The sequence below is a fragment of the Orycteropus afer genome, unplaced genomic scaffold (genome assembly GCF_000298275.1).
Source record: "Orycteropus afer afer isolate SDZICR_OR568_19922 unplaced genomic scaffold, OryAfe1.0 scaffold00155, whole genome shotgun sequence".
NCBI classification, from domain to species: domain Eukaryota; kingdom Metazoa; phylum Chordata; class Mammalia; order Tubulidentata; family Orycteropodidae; genus Orycteropus; species Orycteropus afer.
Window position 1 is genome coordinate 6,498,560 of NW_006921742.1, and position 19,707 is coordinate 6,518,266.

At 38.7% G+C, this 19,707-nt stretch overlaps 1 protein-coding gene across 1 annotated transcript in view; it reads left to right on the plus strand.

The window, feature by feature from the left end:
- The window catches only part of MAP3K5 (mitogen-activated protein kinase kinase kinase 5), a 275,001-nt gene that overhangs the window by 73,223 nt on the left and 182,071 nt on the right, over nt 1-19,707 (plus strand). The window contains exon 2 of the mRNA XM_007946314.2: nt 8,971-9,110. Within this exon, the coding sequence (XP_007944505.1) occupies nt 8,971-9,110 (140 nt within the window). The remainder of the gene's footprint in view (nt 1-8,970; nt 9,111-19,707) is intronic.

Sequence of the window (19,707 nt, forward strand, 5' to 3'; positions counted from 1 at the left end):
CACAATACAACAGCCTTCTTCCCACTTCCCTGTTTTTACTGTTTCTGTTAGGCCTTCTAAGGAGCTCGTGTAGCACAGTGTCTAAGGCATCTGGCTGCCAACCAGAAGGTTGGTGGTTCAAACCCACCAGCCACTCCACAGAAGCAAGACTGGCAATCTACTTCTGAAAAGATTTACCACCTTGGAAACCACTGGGGGTCACTGTGAGTCGGATCAGACTTGATGGCAGTGGACTTGGTTGGTTTTTGGTTAGACTTTCTTTCCTATCTCTTCCTAACTAGTGAGTTTTATCTTGGGCAAATGCTGCTCTTTTGATCTCATATAGTTGATTGTTCTAAGGAGTGCATACCTCTCTGGTGTTACTCTTTACCTTATAGGCCTCTGTATTGTTTGGCTGAAAGTTGAGCTGTGGGGTGAGTTCACTTCCAGGCTTGAAGGATGTCTGTGGGCTGTAGTCTGGGGGTTCCACTAGTCTCAGTCCGATCAGTAAGCATGGTCTTTTTTATTTTTTAATTTTTTTAAATTTTGAGTCTTGTTCCATATTTTTCTCCCACCCTGTTCAGGACCTCCTTTTGTGATCTCTTTCAGAATAGTCAGCAGTGGTAGCCAGACACCATCTAGTTCTTCTGGTCTCATGGTCATGGAAGCTGGGGTTCACGTGGTCCATTAGTTCTTTGGACTAATTGTTTCCTTGTGTCTTTGATTTTTTTCCCTCTTCTTAGCTCTGGATGGGGAGAGACCAATCATTGCACCTTAGATGGCTGATTTCAAGCTTCTAAGACTCCAGTTGTCACTTACCTAGTATGATGTAGGATATTGTCTTTGTGGATTATGGTTTGCCAATTGACCTTAGTGTCTCCAGAGACTATGGTTCTGAGTCCCCAGGCCCAGCAACCTGTTCCTTCAAGGTGCTTGGTTATGACTAAGAAGTTTACTATATTCATAGATATATTTTCAGCATATATAAATACATATATAGAAATACCCTCCGTTAAACCTATGTTTATTTGTGGGTATAGTCCCACTTGCCTTCTCACACCTGTTCTGCTTGCGCACCTATCTATGAATCGACTTGTAGATTATTGTTATTACTGTTATTGCAGGATTGTATGTGTAATAGTATTTACCTTCATTGCCTTTAACTCTTGTGCTCCACCCAGTGTCTTCCTTTGCTTTCATCATTTTGTGCTGACAGATGTACATGTGTCAGCCCTTATTGTATATTGCCTTTTCCTTCACCCAAGTTAATACGTGTCTACCCTCTATCAATTCTTCTTTTCAAAAGCAGTAGCAACTCATGTGAAACATTTAATTACTAAAAGAGATTATATTATGAAGAGAAATTAAATAAAAAAAGAAACACAGACCATGAGCCACTGCCATTTGTCGGCGACAATGCAATTAGCCACATAGTTTTATTTTATTGCCCTAAAAAAAAAACTATTATGTTTAATAAAGCTCTGCTAACCTAATTTTATGCTCCATTTACCATGAACTCAATTGAAACAAGGACTCAGAAACTATATAGTTAAAAATGCGAGAGATTTTTGTATCTTTGTCTATACTTTTAAATGACAGACTTGACTTAAAATTCTAAATGTGGTAGCTTACTCACAATATTATCACCGAAACTCAACTAAACAATTATTAAGTGCATTTACTCATGGAATACATGACAGAACTAGTATACCTTGGTCCCTCAATCTATTTTCCCATCTTATTGTGCTTGGATTTTGTGAACCTCCAGGGCATGGCTCAGTTAAGAATTAAGGGCATGGATTTTGCAGCCAGATTCCCTGAGTTCGAATTCTGTGCCACCACTTTCTGGCTGATGTTAGGGAGAATACTTATGCCTTCTCTGCCTGTTGCCTGAAATAATAGCATTACCTGACACAAAAAAATATTATGGAAATTAAATGAGTTAATATTTGAAAAGCAGAGCTCTGGTAGCGTAGTGCATAAGGCACTTGACTGCTAACCAGAAGGCTGGTGGTTCAAACCCACCAGCCACTCCTCAGAAGGAAGGTTGGGCAATCTACTTCCGTAGTGATACCACCTCAGAAACCCAAGGAGGAGTCACTATGAGTCGGGTCCCACTTGACAGCACATAACAACAACAAATAGTGTTTGATTAGTAAGTACTGACTACATGTTTGTGAAATAAAGTAGATTAACTGTACTTCACATAAGTGGGGTTCAAGAATTTTGGAGTTTGAGGTGCTTATATGTTATAATGACATTCTTTTGGATTTTTGACATGTTTTAGGATACTTCACAAGGAAACTAATTTTCACCTGCTTATTTTACTACTTTTGAAATTATATCCTTTGGAGAGAGTCAGAAGGTAGCCTCTAAAATACTGTTTTCTTTAGTTAGATAATGAAATGTTACTATTTTAAAAATACTTATTACTGTAAATTCTAGCCAGTGCAATTAGCCTAAGAACCATAAAAGACATATGCATTGAGTAGGAAGAAATAAAACCGTTTTTTAATAAATGTTGTACCTAGCCTCCAGGGCCCTTGAGAGGCTCAGGCGTTTCACAGTCGGCTGCTAACCTGAAGATTGGCAGATGGAACCCCTCCAGCAGCACCACTGGGGAAAGACCAGGTGATCTCCTTCCATAAATATTACTGCCCAAAAAACCCTTGTGGAGCAGATTACTTTGTACCGCATGGAGCTGCCAAGAGTCGGAATCAGCTGGACACAGTGGGGATATTGTATCCCAAAAGGATCTTTTCCTGCTTGGATGTTCAGATCTAATGAATATACTTTATCTTGCTTGGTCTGTTTATTTTAAGCATCTAGTTTTTCTCTTTGGAGCTCTGTGCTCAACAGTTAAGTGCTTGGCAGCTAACCTAAAGGTTGACAGTTCAAACTGTTCAGCCACAGGCTCCCCAGGAGGAAGTCCTGGCCAAGAAAAACTAATGGGGACACTCTGCTCTGTCACCTGAGGCACTGTGAGTCTGAATCAACTGGATGACACTTAACAACAACAACAACAACAACAGTTTCTGGGAGTCAATTTTGTGGAAATAACCATTTCCTCCTCTCCTGTCATTACTTTAACTTAGCTAATATTTTTCTTTGCCTGCCTTTCATGTATTTTTTTGCCAGCAAATGTTTTATTTGCTTTCTTTTAACCCCATTTAATGGTACCTCTTGGTTTTCTGCAGCATAGTTGACTGAGTGACTGGCATCTGTGGAAGACGAAGCCTGGTGGGCACAGGAGACAGATGGGGTGTGTGGGTGGGGCTGCAGTGACTTATTTTTCATGTGTTGATTTTTGATGTAGAAATGTTAGGGATCCCAAAGAAAACTCTTTTTCTATCAGAGTCCTAATGTCCTTTTTAGTCCTGAAAAAATGGCATGTGAAACTCCTTTGACCCACCTTCATCTTTCATAACTTGTTGTTGTTAGATGGCATCAAGTTGGCTCTGAGTTACAGCGACCCTATGGACCACAGAACAAAACACTGCCTGGTTGTGCACCACCCTCACAATCCTTGCTGTACCTGAGCCCATCGTTGCAGCCATTGTTTCAATCCATCTCTTTGAGGGTCTTCCCCTTTTTCACTGACCCTCTACTTCACCAAGCATGATGTCCTTCCCCAGGGAATGGTCCCTTCTGACCACAGGACCAAAGTAGATGAGACGAAGTTTGGCTGTTCTCGCTTCCAAAGAGCATTCCGGCTGTACTTCTTCCAGGACAGATTTGTTCATTCTGTCAGTCCATGGTAGGTTCAGTATTCTTCACCAACACCATAATTCAAAGGCATCAACTCTTCTTCGGGCTTCCTTATTCATTGTCCAGCTTTCACGGGCATATGAGGCGACTGAAAATACCATGGCTTGGATTAGGCGCACTTTAGTTTTCAAAGTGACATCTGTAATTCTTAACACTTTAAAGAGGTGTTTTGCAGGAGAATTGCCCAGTGCAATATGATGTCTTATTTCTTGATTGGTGTTGATTGTGGATCCAAGTAAAATGAAATTCTGGACAACTTCAGGCTTTTCTCCATTTATCGTAATGTCACTTATTGGTCCAGTTGTGAGGTTTTTTTGTTTTCCTATTGATGAGGTGTAATCCATACTGCAGACTGTAGTTTTTGATCTTCATCAGTATGTGCTTCCCATCATTTTTGCTTTTGGCAAGTAAGGTTGTGTCATCTGCATATCACAGGTTGTTATTGAGTCTTCCTCAGTCCCGTTACTGTGGTCTTCTTAACATAGTCCAGCTTCAGGGATTATTTGCTCAGCATACAAATTGAATACACGTGAAAGAATACAGCCTTGACACACAGCCTACCTGAATTTAAAAGATGCAGTATCCCCTTGTTCTGTTTGAATGACAGCCTTCTGGTCTATGTACAGGTTCCTCATGAACACAATTAAGTGTTCTGGACTTTCCATTCTTTGGAGTGTTATCCATAATTTATGATCCACACAGTCAAATACCTTTGCACAGTCAAGAAAACATGGGTAGACATCTTCTGGTATTGTGTTCATCTAAGATCCATCTGAGATCAGCAGTGATATCCCTCATTCCATGTCCTCTCTGGAATTCATCTTGCATTTCTGGAAGTTCCCAGACAATATACTGTTCCAACCGTTTTTGAATTATCTTCAGCAAAATTTTACTTGCATGTGATATTAATGATATTATTGTTTGGTAATTTCCACATTCTGTGGGATCACCTTTCTTTGGAATGGGCCCAAATATCGATCTTCTAGTCAGTTGGCCAGGTAGTTGCCTCCCACATTTCCTGGCATAAACAAGTAAGCCTCCCGTGCTGCATCCATTTGTTGAAACTTCTCAATGGGTGTTCTTTCAGTTCCTGGAGCCTTGTTTTTTGCTGATTCCTTCAGTGCAGCTTGGATTTCTTCCTTCAGTACCTTTGGCTCTTGATCATATGCTACCTCCTGGAATAGTTGAACATTAACCAATTCTTTTTATAAGTTCCATAAATGTATTCATATCTTTAGCCTCCATATCTTCTGATTTGTTTTCCTTTGCAGAATTTCTAATTAATTGTTCATCCAGTGAGGTAGGTTCCACACCAAACAGCTTCCTGAGATGCTTGTTACTTGATAGATTCATGGTAGCATTTGGTTTTACATTCAGTCACTCAGGTCTTGAATATTGCTCTTTTTATGTTTCGGTGAGTTTTGAAATCATAAAAGTAATCGATGCTCATAAGAGAAATTGTGGAAAATATAGAAGGCACAAAGAAGAAAATACTACCCCAAATCCCACTACTTGGCTATAAGCACAGTTTGTGTTTTCATTACAAATTTTCAGAAACTTTTTATTCCACATATATAGTGTATGTCTTACATTTCAATCTTTTAAAACTTTATGTATCTTGAATTCATTTCCTATTGCTGGAAATTAATCTATAGATATAGTTTTTAGTGGCTACATAATATGTCATCACTTGGCATATCCCTGTCTCTCTGGGTATTTAGGCATTTTTCATTTTTTTTAATGGCAAAAACAATATTTTAGTGTACATACAGGTAAATCTGTTCATATGTATCAGATTCTTCTCAGGGTAAATTCCCAAACATGGCATTCTTGGGTCAAAGAGTATGCATAATTTTAAGGACTAGCGTTTTCTCCTAGGATACTTCTATTTCACACAGCATGTGAGGGCATTTCTTTGACTCTTTTATTCCCAGTTTTATTTTATCATTTAAAAATATTTTGTTGTTGATGAGAATGTAAACAGCAAAAATACAGCACAATTCAAGTTTCTCCATGTACAATTCAGTGACATGACGTCATTCTTCAAGTTTGCAACCATTTTCATTCTCCTGACTCGTTCCTCACCATTAGCATAAACTCACTGCCTTCTGAGGCTCCTGCCTAATCTTTGAACTACTGCTGTCCGTTTGATCCTGTGTAGATAGATCTTAAAAGAGCAGAAAGCTCAAGACAGACATTCTTTATTTTTGGTTTAAAGTTTAAAGGTTACTCTAGGGCAGTAGTTTCAGCGCTTTACCCACCCTTCATGGCTGGATTCTGTGAGCATTTGAAATTCTGTTCTGTATTTCCCCTCACCTTGGGTCAGGATTTTTCTATAAAATTTTGATCAAAATGTTCAGTTAATTGTAGCCAGGCACCATCTAGTTCTTAAAGTTTCATGGCAAAAGAGGCAGTTGTTCATGGAGGCCATTAGCCACACATTCCATTTTTCCCTCCTGTTCCTGAATCTCCTCCTTCTTCTGTTGCTTCTGATGAGTAGAGACCAGTTGTTGTGGCTTGAATGGCACTTGCAAGCTTTTAAGACCCCAGACCCTACACAATGAAGTAGGAGGTAGAACAGAACCACCAAACACATCATTAGCCCAGTCAACTAGGATGTCCCATAAAACCATGCCCTAAACCTCCAAATCAAGGAACCAAATCCCATGAGGTGTTTGGTTATGCATAAGCAGCCTCAGCAAGTACTTACTGTTTTTTTTTTGTAAATGTATCTATTACACAACATTTGCCAATCCAGTTTTTTCCAGGTATATAATTTATTGATAGCATTGGTATTATGGTAATTGTCTGTGCACCCCTACTCTTAATCAATGTAATTTTTCATCATCATATACTGAAACTTAGTACTATATAAGCAGTAACCTCCCTTTCCAACCTCCCTCTCACCCCTGTTAATCACTAATAAACCTTGGTCTTCATGCATTTGCTTGTTCTTGTCTTTTTCTATAAGTGAAGTCATACAATATTTGCCCTTTTGTGATTGACTTATTTCACTCACTATAATGTCTTTAAGCTGCATCCATATTGTAGCATGGATCAAGACTTCATTTCTTGCCTGAGTAGTAGTCCATTGTATGTATGTACCACATTTTGTTTATTCATTCTTCTGTTGATGGACATTTAGGTTGCTTCTACTTTTTGGCTATTGTGAATAGTGCTGCAGTGAATGAACATCAGTGTACAATTATCTGAGTCTCTGCTTTCCAGTCTTTAGAGTATATACCTGCTAGTGGAGTTACTAGGTCATATGGTAGTTTTCTTTTTAGTTTTTTAAGGAACCACCACACTGTTTTCCACAACAGCTGTACCATTTTGCATTCGACCAGCGATGGATAAGGATTCCAATTTCCCCATATCCTCACTAATATTATTTATTTTTAAATCTTAGCTACCCAGATGGGAATAAGATGGTACCCCATGGTTTTGGCATTTGTTTGATTCTTCATTGGGTATTTTTAAATCTTTGGCCACTAGTTAAGCAAAAAATTGGTACTTTATAGTTGGTTTAATGTACACCGATTAGTGGTGAGATGTAGATTATTGTTATATTTATTTACCATTTTGTTTATACTTCTGTGAATTTGCCTACTTATATCCATAGCCTAATTTTCTATTAAAAATTTTTATTGTTGGCTGTTTATTCTAAATTGCCCTGTGAGAGTAGATTTAGAAAGATACTAACCTTTCATTTGTCACATAGTGCATGTATTTTTAACAAATTAGTATCCTCTGCTCAATTTGTTATAAGGTTATTAAACTTTTCATTGTAATTGTGAATGAGATCTTTTTTACCACTATATTTTCCGAATGCTTATTGTAATGATAAAGGAAGCTCTTAGTTTTCATAATAATTTTGCATCTTGACTCTAAATTTTATTAGTATTTCCAATAGTTACTCAGTTTATTCTGTTGGGCTTTTTTAGTTGACAATCACAATATCTGAAAGTAGTGATAATTGCATATTTTATTTTATAAAATGATACATCTTTCTTTTAAAAAAATTTATCACATTGGCTGGGATTTTCAGGAAGCCAGTATGTATTGGGAATAGTTGACAGCCTTGCCTTGTTTCTGATTTTCATGGGACTAAGAATAAGCACAAAATTGGCAGCTGTTATGAAATATATATCATGCTTCATACTATATTTTTAGTTTGTAGTTATTTTAAAGTAGAAATGGGTCTTAAATGTTATATAATGTATTTCGGGGATCTCTACAGATACTAGTAGGTTTTTTTTTTTTTTTTAATCAATCCATTCTTACATTTTCCAATTAAGCTTTAAACTCATGATCATCTAGTATTCTTATAGTATAATGTGTGGTGCTTTTGTTAGTTTTTCTTTCATATATTTGTCCAGATCCATAAAGGAGTTTGAGAATAATTTCAATTTCATTTTGTGACATTGTTGTCAAATTTTGATATCAGGTTTAGATTACCTTGGTGCTGGTCAGCTCTGAGCTTTCCAAGAATGAGTATCTGTGGTTATATTCCTCTCTGAATCGTAATTTTCTATGCTTTTGCTCTCTTTCTTTCTTAATTATGCTTTCCAGGACGTCCTGTTACTGTTGTTAGGGGCCATCAAGCCCGTTTCAACTCTTAGCAACCCCATCTGACTAGAGCTGCCTAGAACAGACTAGAACTGCTCCACAGGGTTTTCTAGGCTGCAGTCTTTATGGGAGGAGATGGTCAGATTTTTCTCCTGTGGAGCCTCTGGGTGAGTTTAGCTAGTAGCTTAGTGCTTAACTATTACACTACCAGTGCTCCTTAGGGATTTGCTAGATATTTGTTAATTAACTCTAAAACCCAGCTCTGGACCAATGCATAAATTTACCATTTTAAAAATCTCATTTTCTATCTATTACTTACTGCTATTTTCCATGAGTTTGCTTTTTACATTTTTTTAAGAATTAAAATGATGAAACAGCAGAGAACGTTAGCCCCTGCTTAAGACCATTGCAGACTCTCCCTGGCTTCCAGTAACTATAAAATCCCTTTCTTGTTTAAGAAATGCAAGCTTGCTGGCATATACATCAAACCACTTCCAGGCAGAACTGCAAATTCAAAATTCAGTGATAAATGAAGAGGGAAAATCCCTTTCATTTCCTCCCTGCCTCTTTGACACTAAGTTGTTGAAACCAAAATGTGCTTGCTGGGCTTGATGTAGGTGTCATCTTTTGGGGACCTTTGTTTTCTGTTTGCAGATATCGCTGTGGTGGAGATGAGCGACGCTTTCCGGCAGCCCTCCTTGTTTTACCACCTTGGGGTGAGAGAGAGCTTCAGCATGGCCAACAACATCATCCTCTACTGTGATACTAACTCAGACTCTCTGCAGTCACTGAAGGTACTCGCTTGTTTCCTCCGTGTTTAACGTCAGCACTGCATTTTAGGGATACCTGGATATCATCCAAAAGAAAAATTTATGTAGTTTATATTTGTGAAAGGCTGTTTTTGTCAGTCTGATAATTGTGCAGCGATTACTAGTTATGTTGTGAGGTTTCTCTAACCTTCAGTGTAGAAATTTGATGATTCTTTGGTAGGTAAACACTTAGGGCTGAGTTCTGAGTTCTAGTTCAGGTTGTAGCTGAGGAGGCTGTGCTCATAGATCATCAGGCTGCATATTGGAGAAGGAACAGGTGGTTGTGTCATGTACAGCTGCAGTGTCACCGTAGGGGATTTCATTGGGCACTCCTGTCTCAACTAGACATACACGTCCTACTGTGAATAGAGACTCTCACCAGAAATTTGCCATCCTCTTTCACTATGTTTTTTTTTAATTATTAATTTTTTAAAAATGGTTAAGATATGGAGCCTGGTGCCATGATGATTAAGTGCTTGGCTACTAACTGAAGGATTGGCAGTTTGAACCTACTCAATGGTAGCTCTGTGGGAGAAAGGCCTTGTGGTCTGCTCCTGTAGAGATTACAAGCTGGAAAACTCTGGGAGCAGTTCTACTCTGTCAGGTGGGGTCACTATGAATTGAGAGTAGACTGAGCGGCACCTAACACCAATAACAACAAAGATGATAGATAACACCACATTTGCCAATTCAACATTCCTATGGGTACAATTCTGTGAGCTCAGTTATATTGATTATGGTATGCAGCTCTCACCAATGGCCTTTGCCCAATTATCTGTCCCCATAAACAAAAGCACTGTGCTTCCTAAACAGTTATTCTCCTCATTACCCCTTCCTCCTGTCCCTTGCACCCTGTTGTTAAACTCTGATCATTATACATTGATGAATCAGTGTACTTCCTATTAGTGAGCTCACACACCATTTGTCCTTTTGTGATTGATTTATTTCATTCAGCATGTTTTCAAGGTTCAGTTACAGTGGAAGTAGGGCAATAAAAACTTACAAAGTTTCTCTACAAATTCAACTTGTCCCACTTTGATTATCCCCATTAACAGGAACTTACTGGTATGAAGGCATTTCCTCCACTTAAGAAGATTGCCTAAAATGTATTTGCAAGGGCAAGTGATTTCACGCTGGGTGATTCTTTGAAAACATGAGGTCTCTGAACTCATGCTGAGCCGGATACCTTCCATTTCCTTTGTGAAATTTCCATCTAGCTTCCTGTGGCTTTTTCTCATCTGCATCTTCCAGTTCCTAAGTCAAAGCCAGCCTTGGACATAGAGCCCTAGAATCCAGAGCCGTATTTCCAAGTCGTACGTGAAGATTTCTAACTCAAAACCCATGAAAATATTTTTTACTGGTGTTTTGCTTTTATCTGTGTATCCAAAGCATGTGTACTTTGCTTTTATCAGTGTATCCAAAGCAAGTGTAGCTTTCTCTGCAAAACCTGCAGAACTTCTTTCAGCAAGTCCACTGACCACCTGCCAGGCATTGTGCTGGGGATTGATTGGCATATTCCTTTCCGGAATACTCTGAAATACTTCTGAAAGATTTGCCTGTCCTCTGCCTACATCTGTTTTCGACTAGAGCAACTCTTTAAGAAACCCCTACTTAATTTTCCTTCTTGAATTAGTACATCTTAAAGCTTTGCGACTGTATTTTTTTGTTTTTAATTGTGGTTAAAATGTATACAACAACTATGGCTAATTCACCATTTCCCACATTTACAATTCAGTGACACCAATCACATTAATCATGCTGTGCAAACATCACCAGGATCCATTGCCAAATCATCAGCTGGTGCTCAGTGCTTCCTGCTTCCCCACTTCTGTGACTGCAGTTTTAATTAAACATTTTGTTTATGGCTGTTTACAGCCTATTTAGTAGTTGCTAAAGGAGTGAGCACATAACAAAACAACAACAAAGGAGTGAGATTATTTATTCTTTGCCTCTTTCATTTTTCTTTGGATTAAATTTATTTTCAGAGGGCAGTGTTGTGTTGGAGGTTTTGCACTCTATACTGTTTTTGCTCTTGCCCTACTGGTATCTGGCAATTTAATTTTATGGCCGTTCTTTCCTGATGAGAAATTTGTATGGAACAAAGATTTAATGGTTTTCAGCCAGCTTTGTATAGGGCTATTATTGGTAGTTGTTTAAAATGGCAAATAATATCTGAAACATGCTCATTTATCTTGAAAATAATAGCTGCTTATCATTGAGTACTTACTATATGCTAGGCACTAAGTGCTTTACTCACATACACTCATATTTAATTTAATGTTTAATTAAAACTGCCCTATAAGGTACAATTCTATCACCATTTTATAGAAGAGTAAACAGAGGCTCAAACAAATTCAGTCATTTGCCCAAGGTCATATCACGAATAAAAATTGGGTCCAAGTCTGCCTGACTCCCAAACCTCTTCCCCTTAACCACTCAGCTTTCTTGCCCATTACTGCCTGTTAGAGGTATATCAGACATTCCTGACTCGAGTGCTCATTTAGAAAAACCCATCAGCTATACCTCTGGAATCGTTCCACACAGCATACATCCTTTCTTTCCTGTTCCCCTTCCATTTACTTACACCAGTGGCCACTGAGTCGACACTGACTCCTGGTGACCCCATGTGTGTCACAGTGGACCTGTGCTCTGTAGGGTTTTCAGCGGCTGATTTTTCAGAAGTAGATCACCAGGCCTTTCTTCCAGCGTACCCCTGGGTGGATTGAACCCCCAACCTTTCCGTTAGCAGCCAAGTTTGTGAATGTCTGCACTCCCGGGACTCCTTCATTTACTTAGGCTTTGCAGCTTCTTTATTTAGCCTGTTTTTAGACAAGCAGGCTCTGGTAACTGGCTGCAGAGTGGAAGTGCATTCTGGACTAGGAAGTATTTTTTTCAGTCTAACAGTTTTCTCTCAGTTCCAGAAATGCCTCAGATCCTCTTCTTTGGAGAAAAAAAATCTATGTATGTGTGTGTTTTAAATTTATTTATATCTCTTATAGTTAGTTAATGACTTCTGTTATTCCTACATTTACCAACAGAGAAGGAAACTGCAGTGAAATAAGGTGGAACTACAGTTATTTATAAATAACTTATCTTGTATGGATTAGTCAAATAAAGCAAAAAAGAATCCTGCATTGTTTCACAAGGGCAACGACAGAATTAGAATGCTGTTCCTGCCATATAGCTAGCTTCACTAAGGCTAATTCTTTGGACGTCTAGAAAGTACAGCTACATCAGTTTTATTTCTATCCACTGTTCTTTGTTGAAGAGAAGTAGTTTCTTTTGGGCAGGATATTTTCAGGAAGAAAATATAGAAAAAAAATATATTTTGAAATATACATATTTCAAAACTTAAGCTCTTTGAAGAATAATAGAAAGGAACTATAAAAATTCTACTGAAAATCTGTCTTTTTATTTGAAAATATATTATTTATTTAGAGTAAAATCAAGTCATATACTTTCAATAAGATTTATATTCATTGTTTTAAATCAGAAGTTTACTTTATTCTAGTAAAATAGAAATATTTTAATTTTTTTTTCAGAAAAAGATGATCATTGCACCTTGAGATAAGAAAGTTGATATTTTTTTAACATTGTAGCAATGCAATTTTCACAATATTCTTCAAATAGTTGTCATGAGAATGTCTCATGTCCTTCTAAATGTCTGTTAAGAAAGATTCTATACTATGATTTCCATTGAAAATAGGAAAATGCTAGTAATAATACTTTTCTGATTTATTTCATGTGTTATAGAAATAATCAGTTCTTCACTTGGAGTGTCTCAGTAAATGGGAGAGTAAGCCTGGATACTATGGGCCAGTGAGCTGTGATCCCGGTGCATTTAATACATGCATGAAATACATGTAAGGGCTCAGGAGAAATGAATGGCTGTTGTGTAGAGTGAGCTTTTAATGAGCCATTTTTTCTTTACCTCACCAGGAATTCCTTTATAACAACAGCTTTCAGCTCCAGTTGTTGAGATCCTCTCCACCAACCGTGACTCCCCCTCTTCCTTATAAAAGCAAAGCAAAACAAAACAATAAAGTACCACTTCATACCATGAGACAGTCAACAATTAAAAGCCCTGATTGATACCTATGACAAGGCAATGGAGAGTGGGAAACTTACACACTGTAGGAGAGCTTGTATATTGTTACTACCTTTCCAAAAGGAGCTCTGGTAGCATAGTGCCTAAGGCACTTGACTGCTAACCAGAAGGCTGGCAGTTCAAACCCAGCAGCCACTCATCAGAAGGAGGATGGGGCATTCTACTTCCGTAGTGATACTGCCTCGGAAACCCAAGAAGGGGTCGCTGTGAGTCAGGTCTTACTCGATGGCACATAACAACAACAACACCTTTTGAAAGCAATTTGGCAATATCTTACAATACTTGGAAGCGAGAATGGCCAGACTTAATCTCACCTAGTTTGGTCATGTTGTCAGAAGGGACCATTCCCTGGAGAAGGATATGGTGCTTGGTAAAGTGGAGGGTCAGTGAAAAAGGGTAATACGCTCAAGGAGATGGATTGATACAGTGGCTACCAAGATGGGCTCAGGTATAACAAGAATTATGAGGCTGGTGCAGGATGGGGAGGTATTTCATCCTGTTGTATGTAGGGTCGCTATGAATTGGAGCCACCTCAAGAGTGAAGTAGGACCAAACATGGGTCCCTGCCTGGTGCACAATCAAGCCAAAATAGTTTACACACCGAGTGCTTAAGAGGAGAGAAAATTATTTATTGCGAAGAGGCAATGCAAGGAGACAGGGGCCAGTACCCAAATCTGACTCCCTGAATGGAGGTCAGGAAGTTTTGTAAACTTCAGGACTTGGGGTTTATACACATTCATAAAAACTTCAGGAATTTGGCATGAATTAACTGAGGATTGGCTGAGGCTTCTGTCCTGCCTCAGTTTAAAGAACAGTCGATTTTTTAAGGCAGTGCGCTTGCCTACCAGATGAGTCACATCAGCTTTCTGTCATCAGCTGATCAGGGCTTGGGCAGCGGGGAGAATGTCAGTTCCCAGCAACTTTGTTCCCATTTGCCTCACTGCCCATGTCTGTGGGCCAAAGTTGATTTCCAAGTTGTTTCCTGAAAAACAACTTTAAGGAAGTACATTAACATACCTATTCACCTGTTCTAGGAGGATAACATGGAGTGGATGTATGACCTTCAAGTCATTTCCATTCTTAAGGAACTGAGTTATCATGTGTACTTATCTGCCTCCAGCCGAGAGCTAACAGGGTGAATGTTCTACTTCATCTCTCCATTGCCATGAATAGAACTGCCCCATCGGTTTTCCAAGGTTGTAATCTTTATGGTAGCAGACTGCTACATCTTTCTCCTGTGGAGCAGCTGGTGGGTTCAAACTGCCGACATTTCGGTTAGCAGCTGAGCACTCATCCACTGTGCTACCAAGTGTTTCACCAGGACTCGGTGATTTCATCCCGGTATACTGTAAGAAAAAGTCCCTTACATGCATAAAGAATTTTAATCAAAATGTTTACCTTAAGTCATTTGAAATAACCCTACCCTGGAGGAAATAGTAAATATCTATTAGCAGGAATGAATAAATATCTTGGGGTACAGTCATTTAATGGACTACTATAGGGCACATAAAATGAATGAATTTGAGCCTTCAATATGTGTGTATCTCAAAAACAGTATTGAGGGAAAATACAAATAAGAAGCATGTGCGTAGAACGATACCATCTATACAGAATGTAATCACATATGACAATGATTTATCCACATCTGTGTTATAAAATAATAGAAGTGGACATTAGAATCATAAAAAAACCATTCAGAACAGTTGGTTACCTCTTAGGGAGATGGGAGTAGATTAGAATTGGGAGAGGAAGAATTGAGAAGGTTGAAGGAGACTTCAACTATATCTAGAATATTTCTAAAGCTATATCATAGGTATAATTTTTATATGGCTGAAATATTTCAGAATTAACCTTTTCTTGAAAAAAAAAAAAAAAGAGGTAGCTATATTCCTTGTTATATTTTGTATCCATCAGGATAAGGTACATAGGTTTTGGGCACTTGAATCCCAAAATATTTTGTTTCTTTCTTCTAATGTTCAAGTTGTGGTTACAAAGGATGCATTTCATCTTTTCCTCTGCACTCAAGGAGGCTTTATTCCCATTTTATCCATCACAGAGTAAATGTTTTCCTTGAGATTGATGTGCACATCAGTTTGTGGTGACTCAGCTACTGCTGAAACGTGCTGATGACATTCGATTATTCCTTGTTCAAGAAATTTAGTTCCATTTTTCTCTTTCTTAAAAAGACACTTCAAAGATAGGATTTTCTTTAATTGACTCTTCTCTGTGGCAGTCTATCAGCATGCTGCTGCTTCTCTGTCTCACTGGCTATGACACATATGTGATGTCTGAAACCCTTCCTCTGCCTGGATACATTATTATTTTCTTGATTGGAATCTTATTGGCATGAAATCTTAGGTACATAGACCAGCGTTTGTGATTATATAAAGATTATAAGCAATTTTTAGCATTTTTAGTGTGAGAGGAATGAATCCCTCAGCTTAGTAAATGAATTGAGCTTCTTTGCTGATTTTTGGCATAAATATTCTTCTGCCTGGCTCCTGTTGACAGCAACTCAATTAATTACTCATGTCCACTTACGTGAGAACATCTTATCTAGGTTTTTATTAGTAGGGACTAGGTTGAAATGTTCACATTCCTTTTCATTTTGAAAAATTCAAATGGAAAAAGCTGTAACTACATTTTGGGTAAAATTGTTAATGAAATATTGACAGCACAATAAGTGGAATAGCACGAGAGTGATAGTCAGGAGAACTGAGTTTGAGTCTCTGCCATTCTTGATCATGGATCATTGATTGAGTAAGCCACCTTACTCAGCAGTCCACCAAGTGAAAATGATAAGGGCCTTGGTCTTTCAATTCAAGTTTGTGAAAGTCAAATGAGAAAAACTATGCAAATGCATTTTGGAAAAGTGTAAAGCTGTACATACGCAGCATACCACTATTTAACCTTATCTTGTTGCTGGGAGCCCTGGTAGCATAGTGCCTAAGGCACTTGACTGCTAACCAGAAGGCTGGCGGTTCAAACCCACCAGTCACTCCTCGGAAGGAAGGTTGGGCTATCTACTTCTGTAGTGATACTGCCGTGGCAACGCAAGGAGGGGTCGCTATTAGTCGGGTCCGACTTGATGGCACATAACAACAACAACAACAACAACAATCTTGTTGCTAGCAAGTTGATTCTGATTCATGACAAACAGCCTCATGTGTGCAGAGCATAACTGTTTCATAAGGTTTTCAAGGCAGTAACTTTGCAGAAGCAAATTGCTGGGCCTTTCTTCCAAGGCACCTCTGGATGAATTCAAGTCACCAACCTCTGGTTAGTAGTCAAATGCTTAACCATTTGCAACATCCATGACTCCTGTAACCTTAGTGTCTGTATGTGAAGTAGGACTTCTTCACTTTCAAAGATGTTGAAATCTTAAAGGAGGCAAAACAAATGCAAACTGTCGGAATCATTTTATCAAATTTAGCAATGTGTGGAACATTATGGGGTCTATTATTAGGCACATTGTCAAACAATATCTTTTAGAATAGCTGATCATCTCATTGATTCTAAAAGAAAAAATTAGTTTTCATAAGAAAAACAAAAAACAGTCTTTTTGGTTATCCAAACTCTTATATTTAATTAAAAATAAGGTTAAATGAAATTACAATTATAATCTGTCCTTGATACAGTGTGTTGGTGTGCAGGATCCTTTTCTACCCCACTTCTGGTAACAAATATGCTATCAGTCAGGATTCAGTGCAGGAAATAGACATTTTTCTACACACTTGTAGTCGTGAGGGCAGTGCTGGTTCAGTGGTAAAGTTCTCACCTTCCATCAGGGAGATCCGGGTTCAGTTCCTGGCCGATGCACCTCAAGTGCAGCCACTGCTCCTCTGTGGAGGCTCGTATGCTGCTATGATGCTGCACAGGTTTTAGTGGCGATTCTAGACTAAGAAAGACTAGAAAGAAAGATCTGACCCATCTACTTCTAAAAATCAGTCATTGAAAACACTGTGGCTCACAATGGTCTGATCCCGCTGCGCACGGGTTGCCATGAATTTGGGGACTACTCAGTGGCAGTTAACAAGTGCAACTTAACTGTATTTGCTTATTAAAGCAGTTCCATGGTACCTAGGCCCATGATCTTTCATCTGCAGGTACAGGGAGACCCAGTGTCCATTAGAGGCTATGTATATGAAATTGGACATGAAGTCTGTTTCTCTGGTATCCACCAATATCCATTTGAAGCAAATCAGTATACTTTTGGAAAGACCAGTAATGTCCATGTACATTTTATAAATTATACTGATGTCTAGTAAGTTGGTAAGGATGTCAAGGTAATTTTTATTACAAATATCTCAAATTCAAATTGGATTCTTACTATGGTTGGTGAATCTACTCAGATTCCAGAATGTTCTTTAACCCTTAAAATCTTATTTCTTTTTTTGGACCTTACACTACTGCTCCTTTTTCTTAAAGTTTTACCTCCCTTACCTAGGTAAATAATTAAGATTAATTTAGTTTTAGCTTTAGTTGTGTGTGAAATTAAACACGTTATTTTTCCGAAGGCTTCTGATTCTTTTATTTTAGCAATGAATTTTTACTGGATTCTTCGCAGCACTTTAGAGGGTGCCTAATTTCATCAGTCGTACAAAGTGCACGTTGAGTAAGTTTAGGGAAAAAAAAAATCCATTGAGAATATGATGCTATAAAGCAGTCTAATCATTTGTGAACCAGAAACGTGGGCCCTGCCTCTTTTAACAAGGCTACCTCTGAAGATTCCTATAAATCTCCTGCTTACCAACTGTTGATTCATAAACCGAGGCATTCTGGGACTCCCTGGTTCAACATTGCCATCATATACCCTTCTTATTATTACTCATGGAACAGTTTTTCTTTGTGTTCAGAGAGGAAATAATCTTGTTCCTTTGTTTTACTTATTTTAGAATGACATAACTCTCATCTGAGCTATAAACGCTCTATTACAAATTGAGGAAAAAAGAGGTAATATGGGAAGGAGCAATAAGGAATATATATAATCACTGTGATTTTCTCTGAAAATATTGAAGTTGCAAACTGGGTGAATCATTTATTTAACATGAGTTAATTTCCCAGCTGTAGAATCTCTGAAGCTTTAGAAAGGCCTCAGACTGTAGAAGCCAGTCTTTAGGTCAGTATCATGTCTTCTAAGGATGAATTGGGTATTGCATCTTCCCTTCCGATTCTTCCACTAACACCCCCTCTCATCTCTAGCCTGTTAACTACTTTTTTGTTGAAGGAAGGGGGAAATCTATGCTGTACAGTGAATGGAAGATGCCATTATGTTGCTCTTTTCTTGATTTGTAGAGACTGTCATAGGAGCTCTGGTAGCATAGTGCCTAAGGCACTTGACTGCTAATCAGAAGGTCAGGAGTTCAAACCCACCAGCCGCTCCTCCGAAGGAAGATGGGGCAATCTACTTCTGTAGTGATACTGCCTCGGAAACCCAAGGAGGGGTCACTATGAGTCGGGTCTGACTCAATGGCACTACAACAACAACAACAACATGTCATAGGTCCATAGCTTGAATAGTGAGTAAGAGGGAAAACATCTGCACACAAGACATGTGAGTCTGAAAGCCTTCTGATCCCATCCCAGTGGCTTGCTGAAGTCTATTTCTTTTTGTTCACCATGAGATACATGTCTCTTTCTGTGGAGTTGATCTTTGTGGCACTGCAATCCATCTGCTATAGGGGGCCTTGTAGAATGCATTCTTGATATTTATGGGTAATATGTAATTTACCACACAGAAGTTTATTATACCTGTCACTTTTCATAAGACAGTTTTTTGTTTTTTTTTTTTAAAGAAATGCCTGTAGTTGAATAATAAGGCCTATTGAGGCATTGCAGAAAGAAACAGCTGTGATAAAGAAGAGGCGGTTAATTACAAAAGTGGCAGCACATCATAAGGAAAAGTTTGTGCTAAGAAATTGTGTCACATGCTCTGTGTATACCGTGTCACTCAGCGGCATCCCAGCCCAGTTTGAAATGTTGTCTTAGTTTTCTAGTGCTTTTATACAGAAATACCACAAGTGGATGGCTTTAACAAACAGAAATGTATTCTCCTACAGGTGAGGAGGCTAGAAGTCCTAATTCAGAGTGCGGGCTCTAGGAGAAGCCTTTCCTTCTCTGTCTCCTGGGCCTTGGGGGAAACTTCTTAACTTCCTTCAACATCTGTGGGCCCGGCATTCCTTGGAGATCTATATGTATCTTGGCATCAGTTTTTCCCTGTGTCTAGGAGGTTCTCAGCACAGGGACCTGGGTTCTAAAGGATGTGCTCTGCTCCTGGCTCTTCTCACTTGGCAGTAGTAGTTCCTTCTTTCTACTAGCTTCTCTCTCCTTTTATTTTCTGTAACATAAAAGGTGATGCAAGCCACATCCCAGGGAAACTCCCTTTACATGGATCAGGGCCGTGACCTGAGTAAGAGTGTTAGTTAATCCCACCCTAATCCCCTTATAGCTGATTGGCTGGTCACATCAAATCAC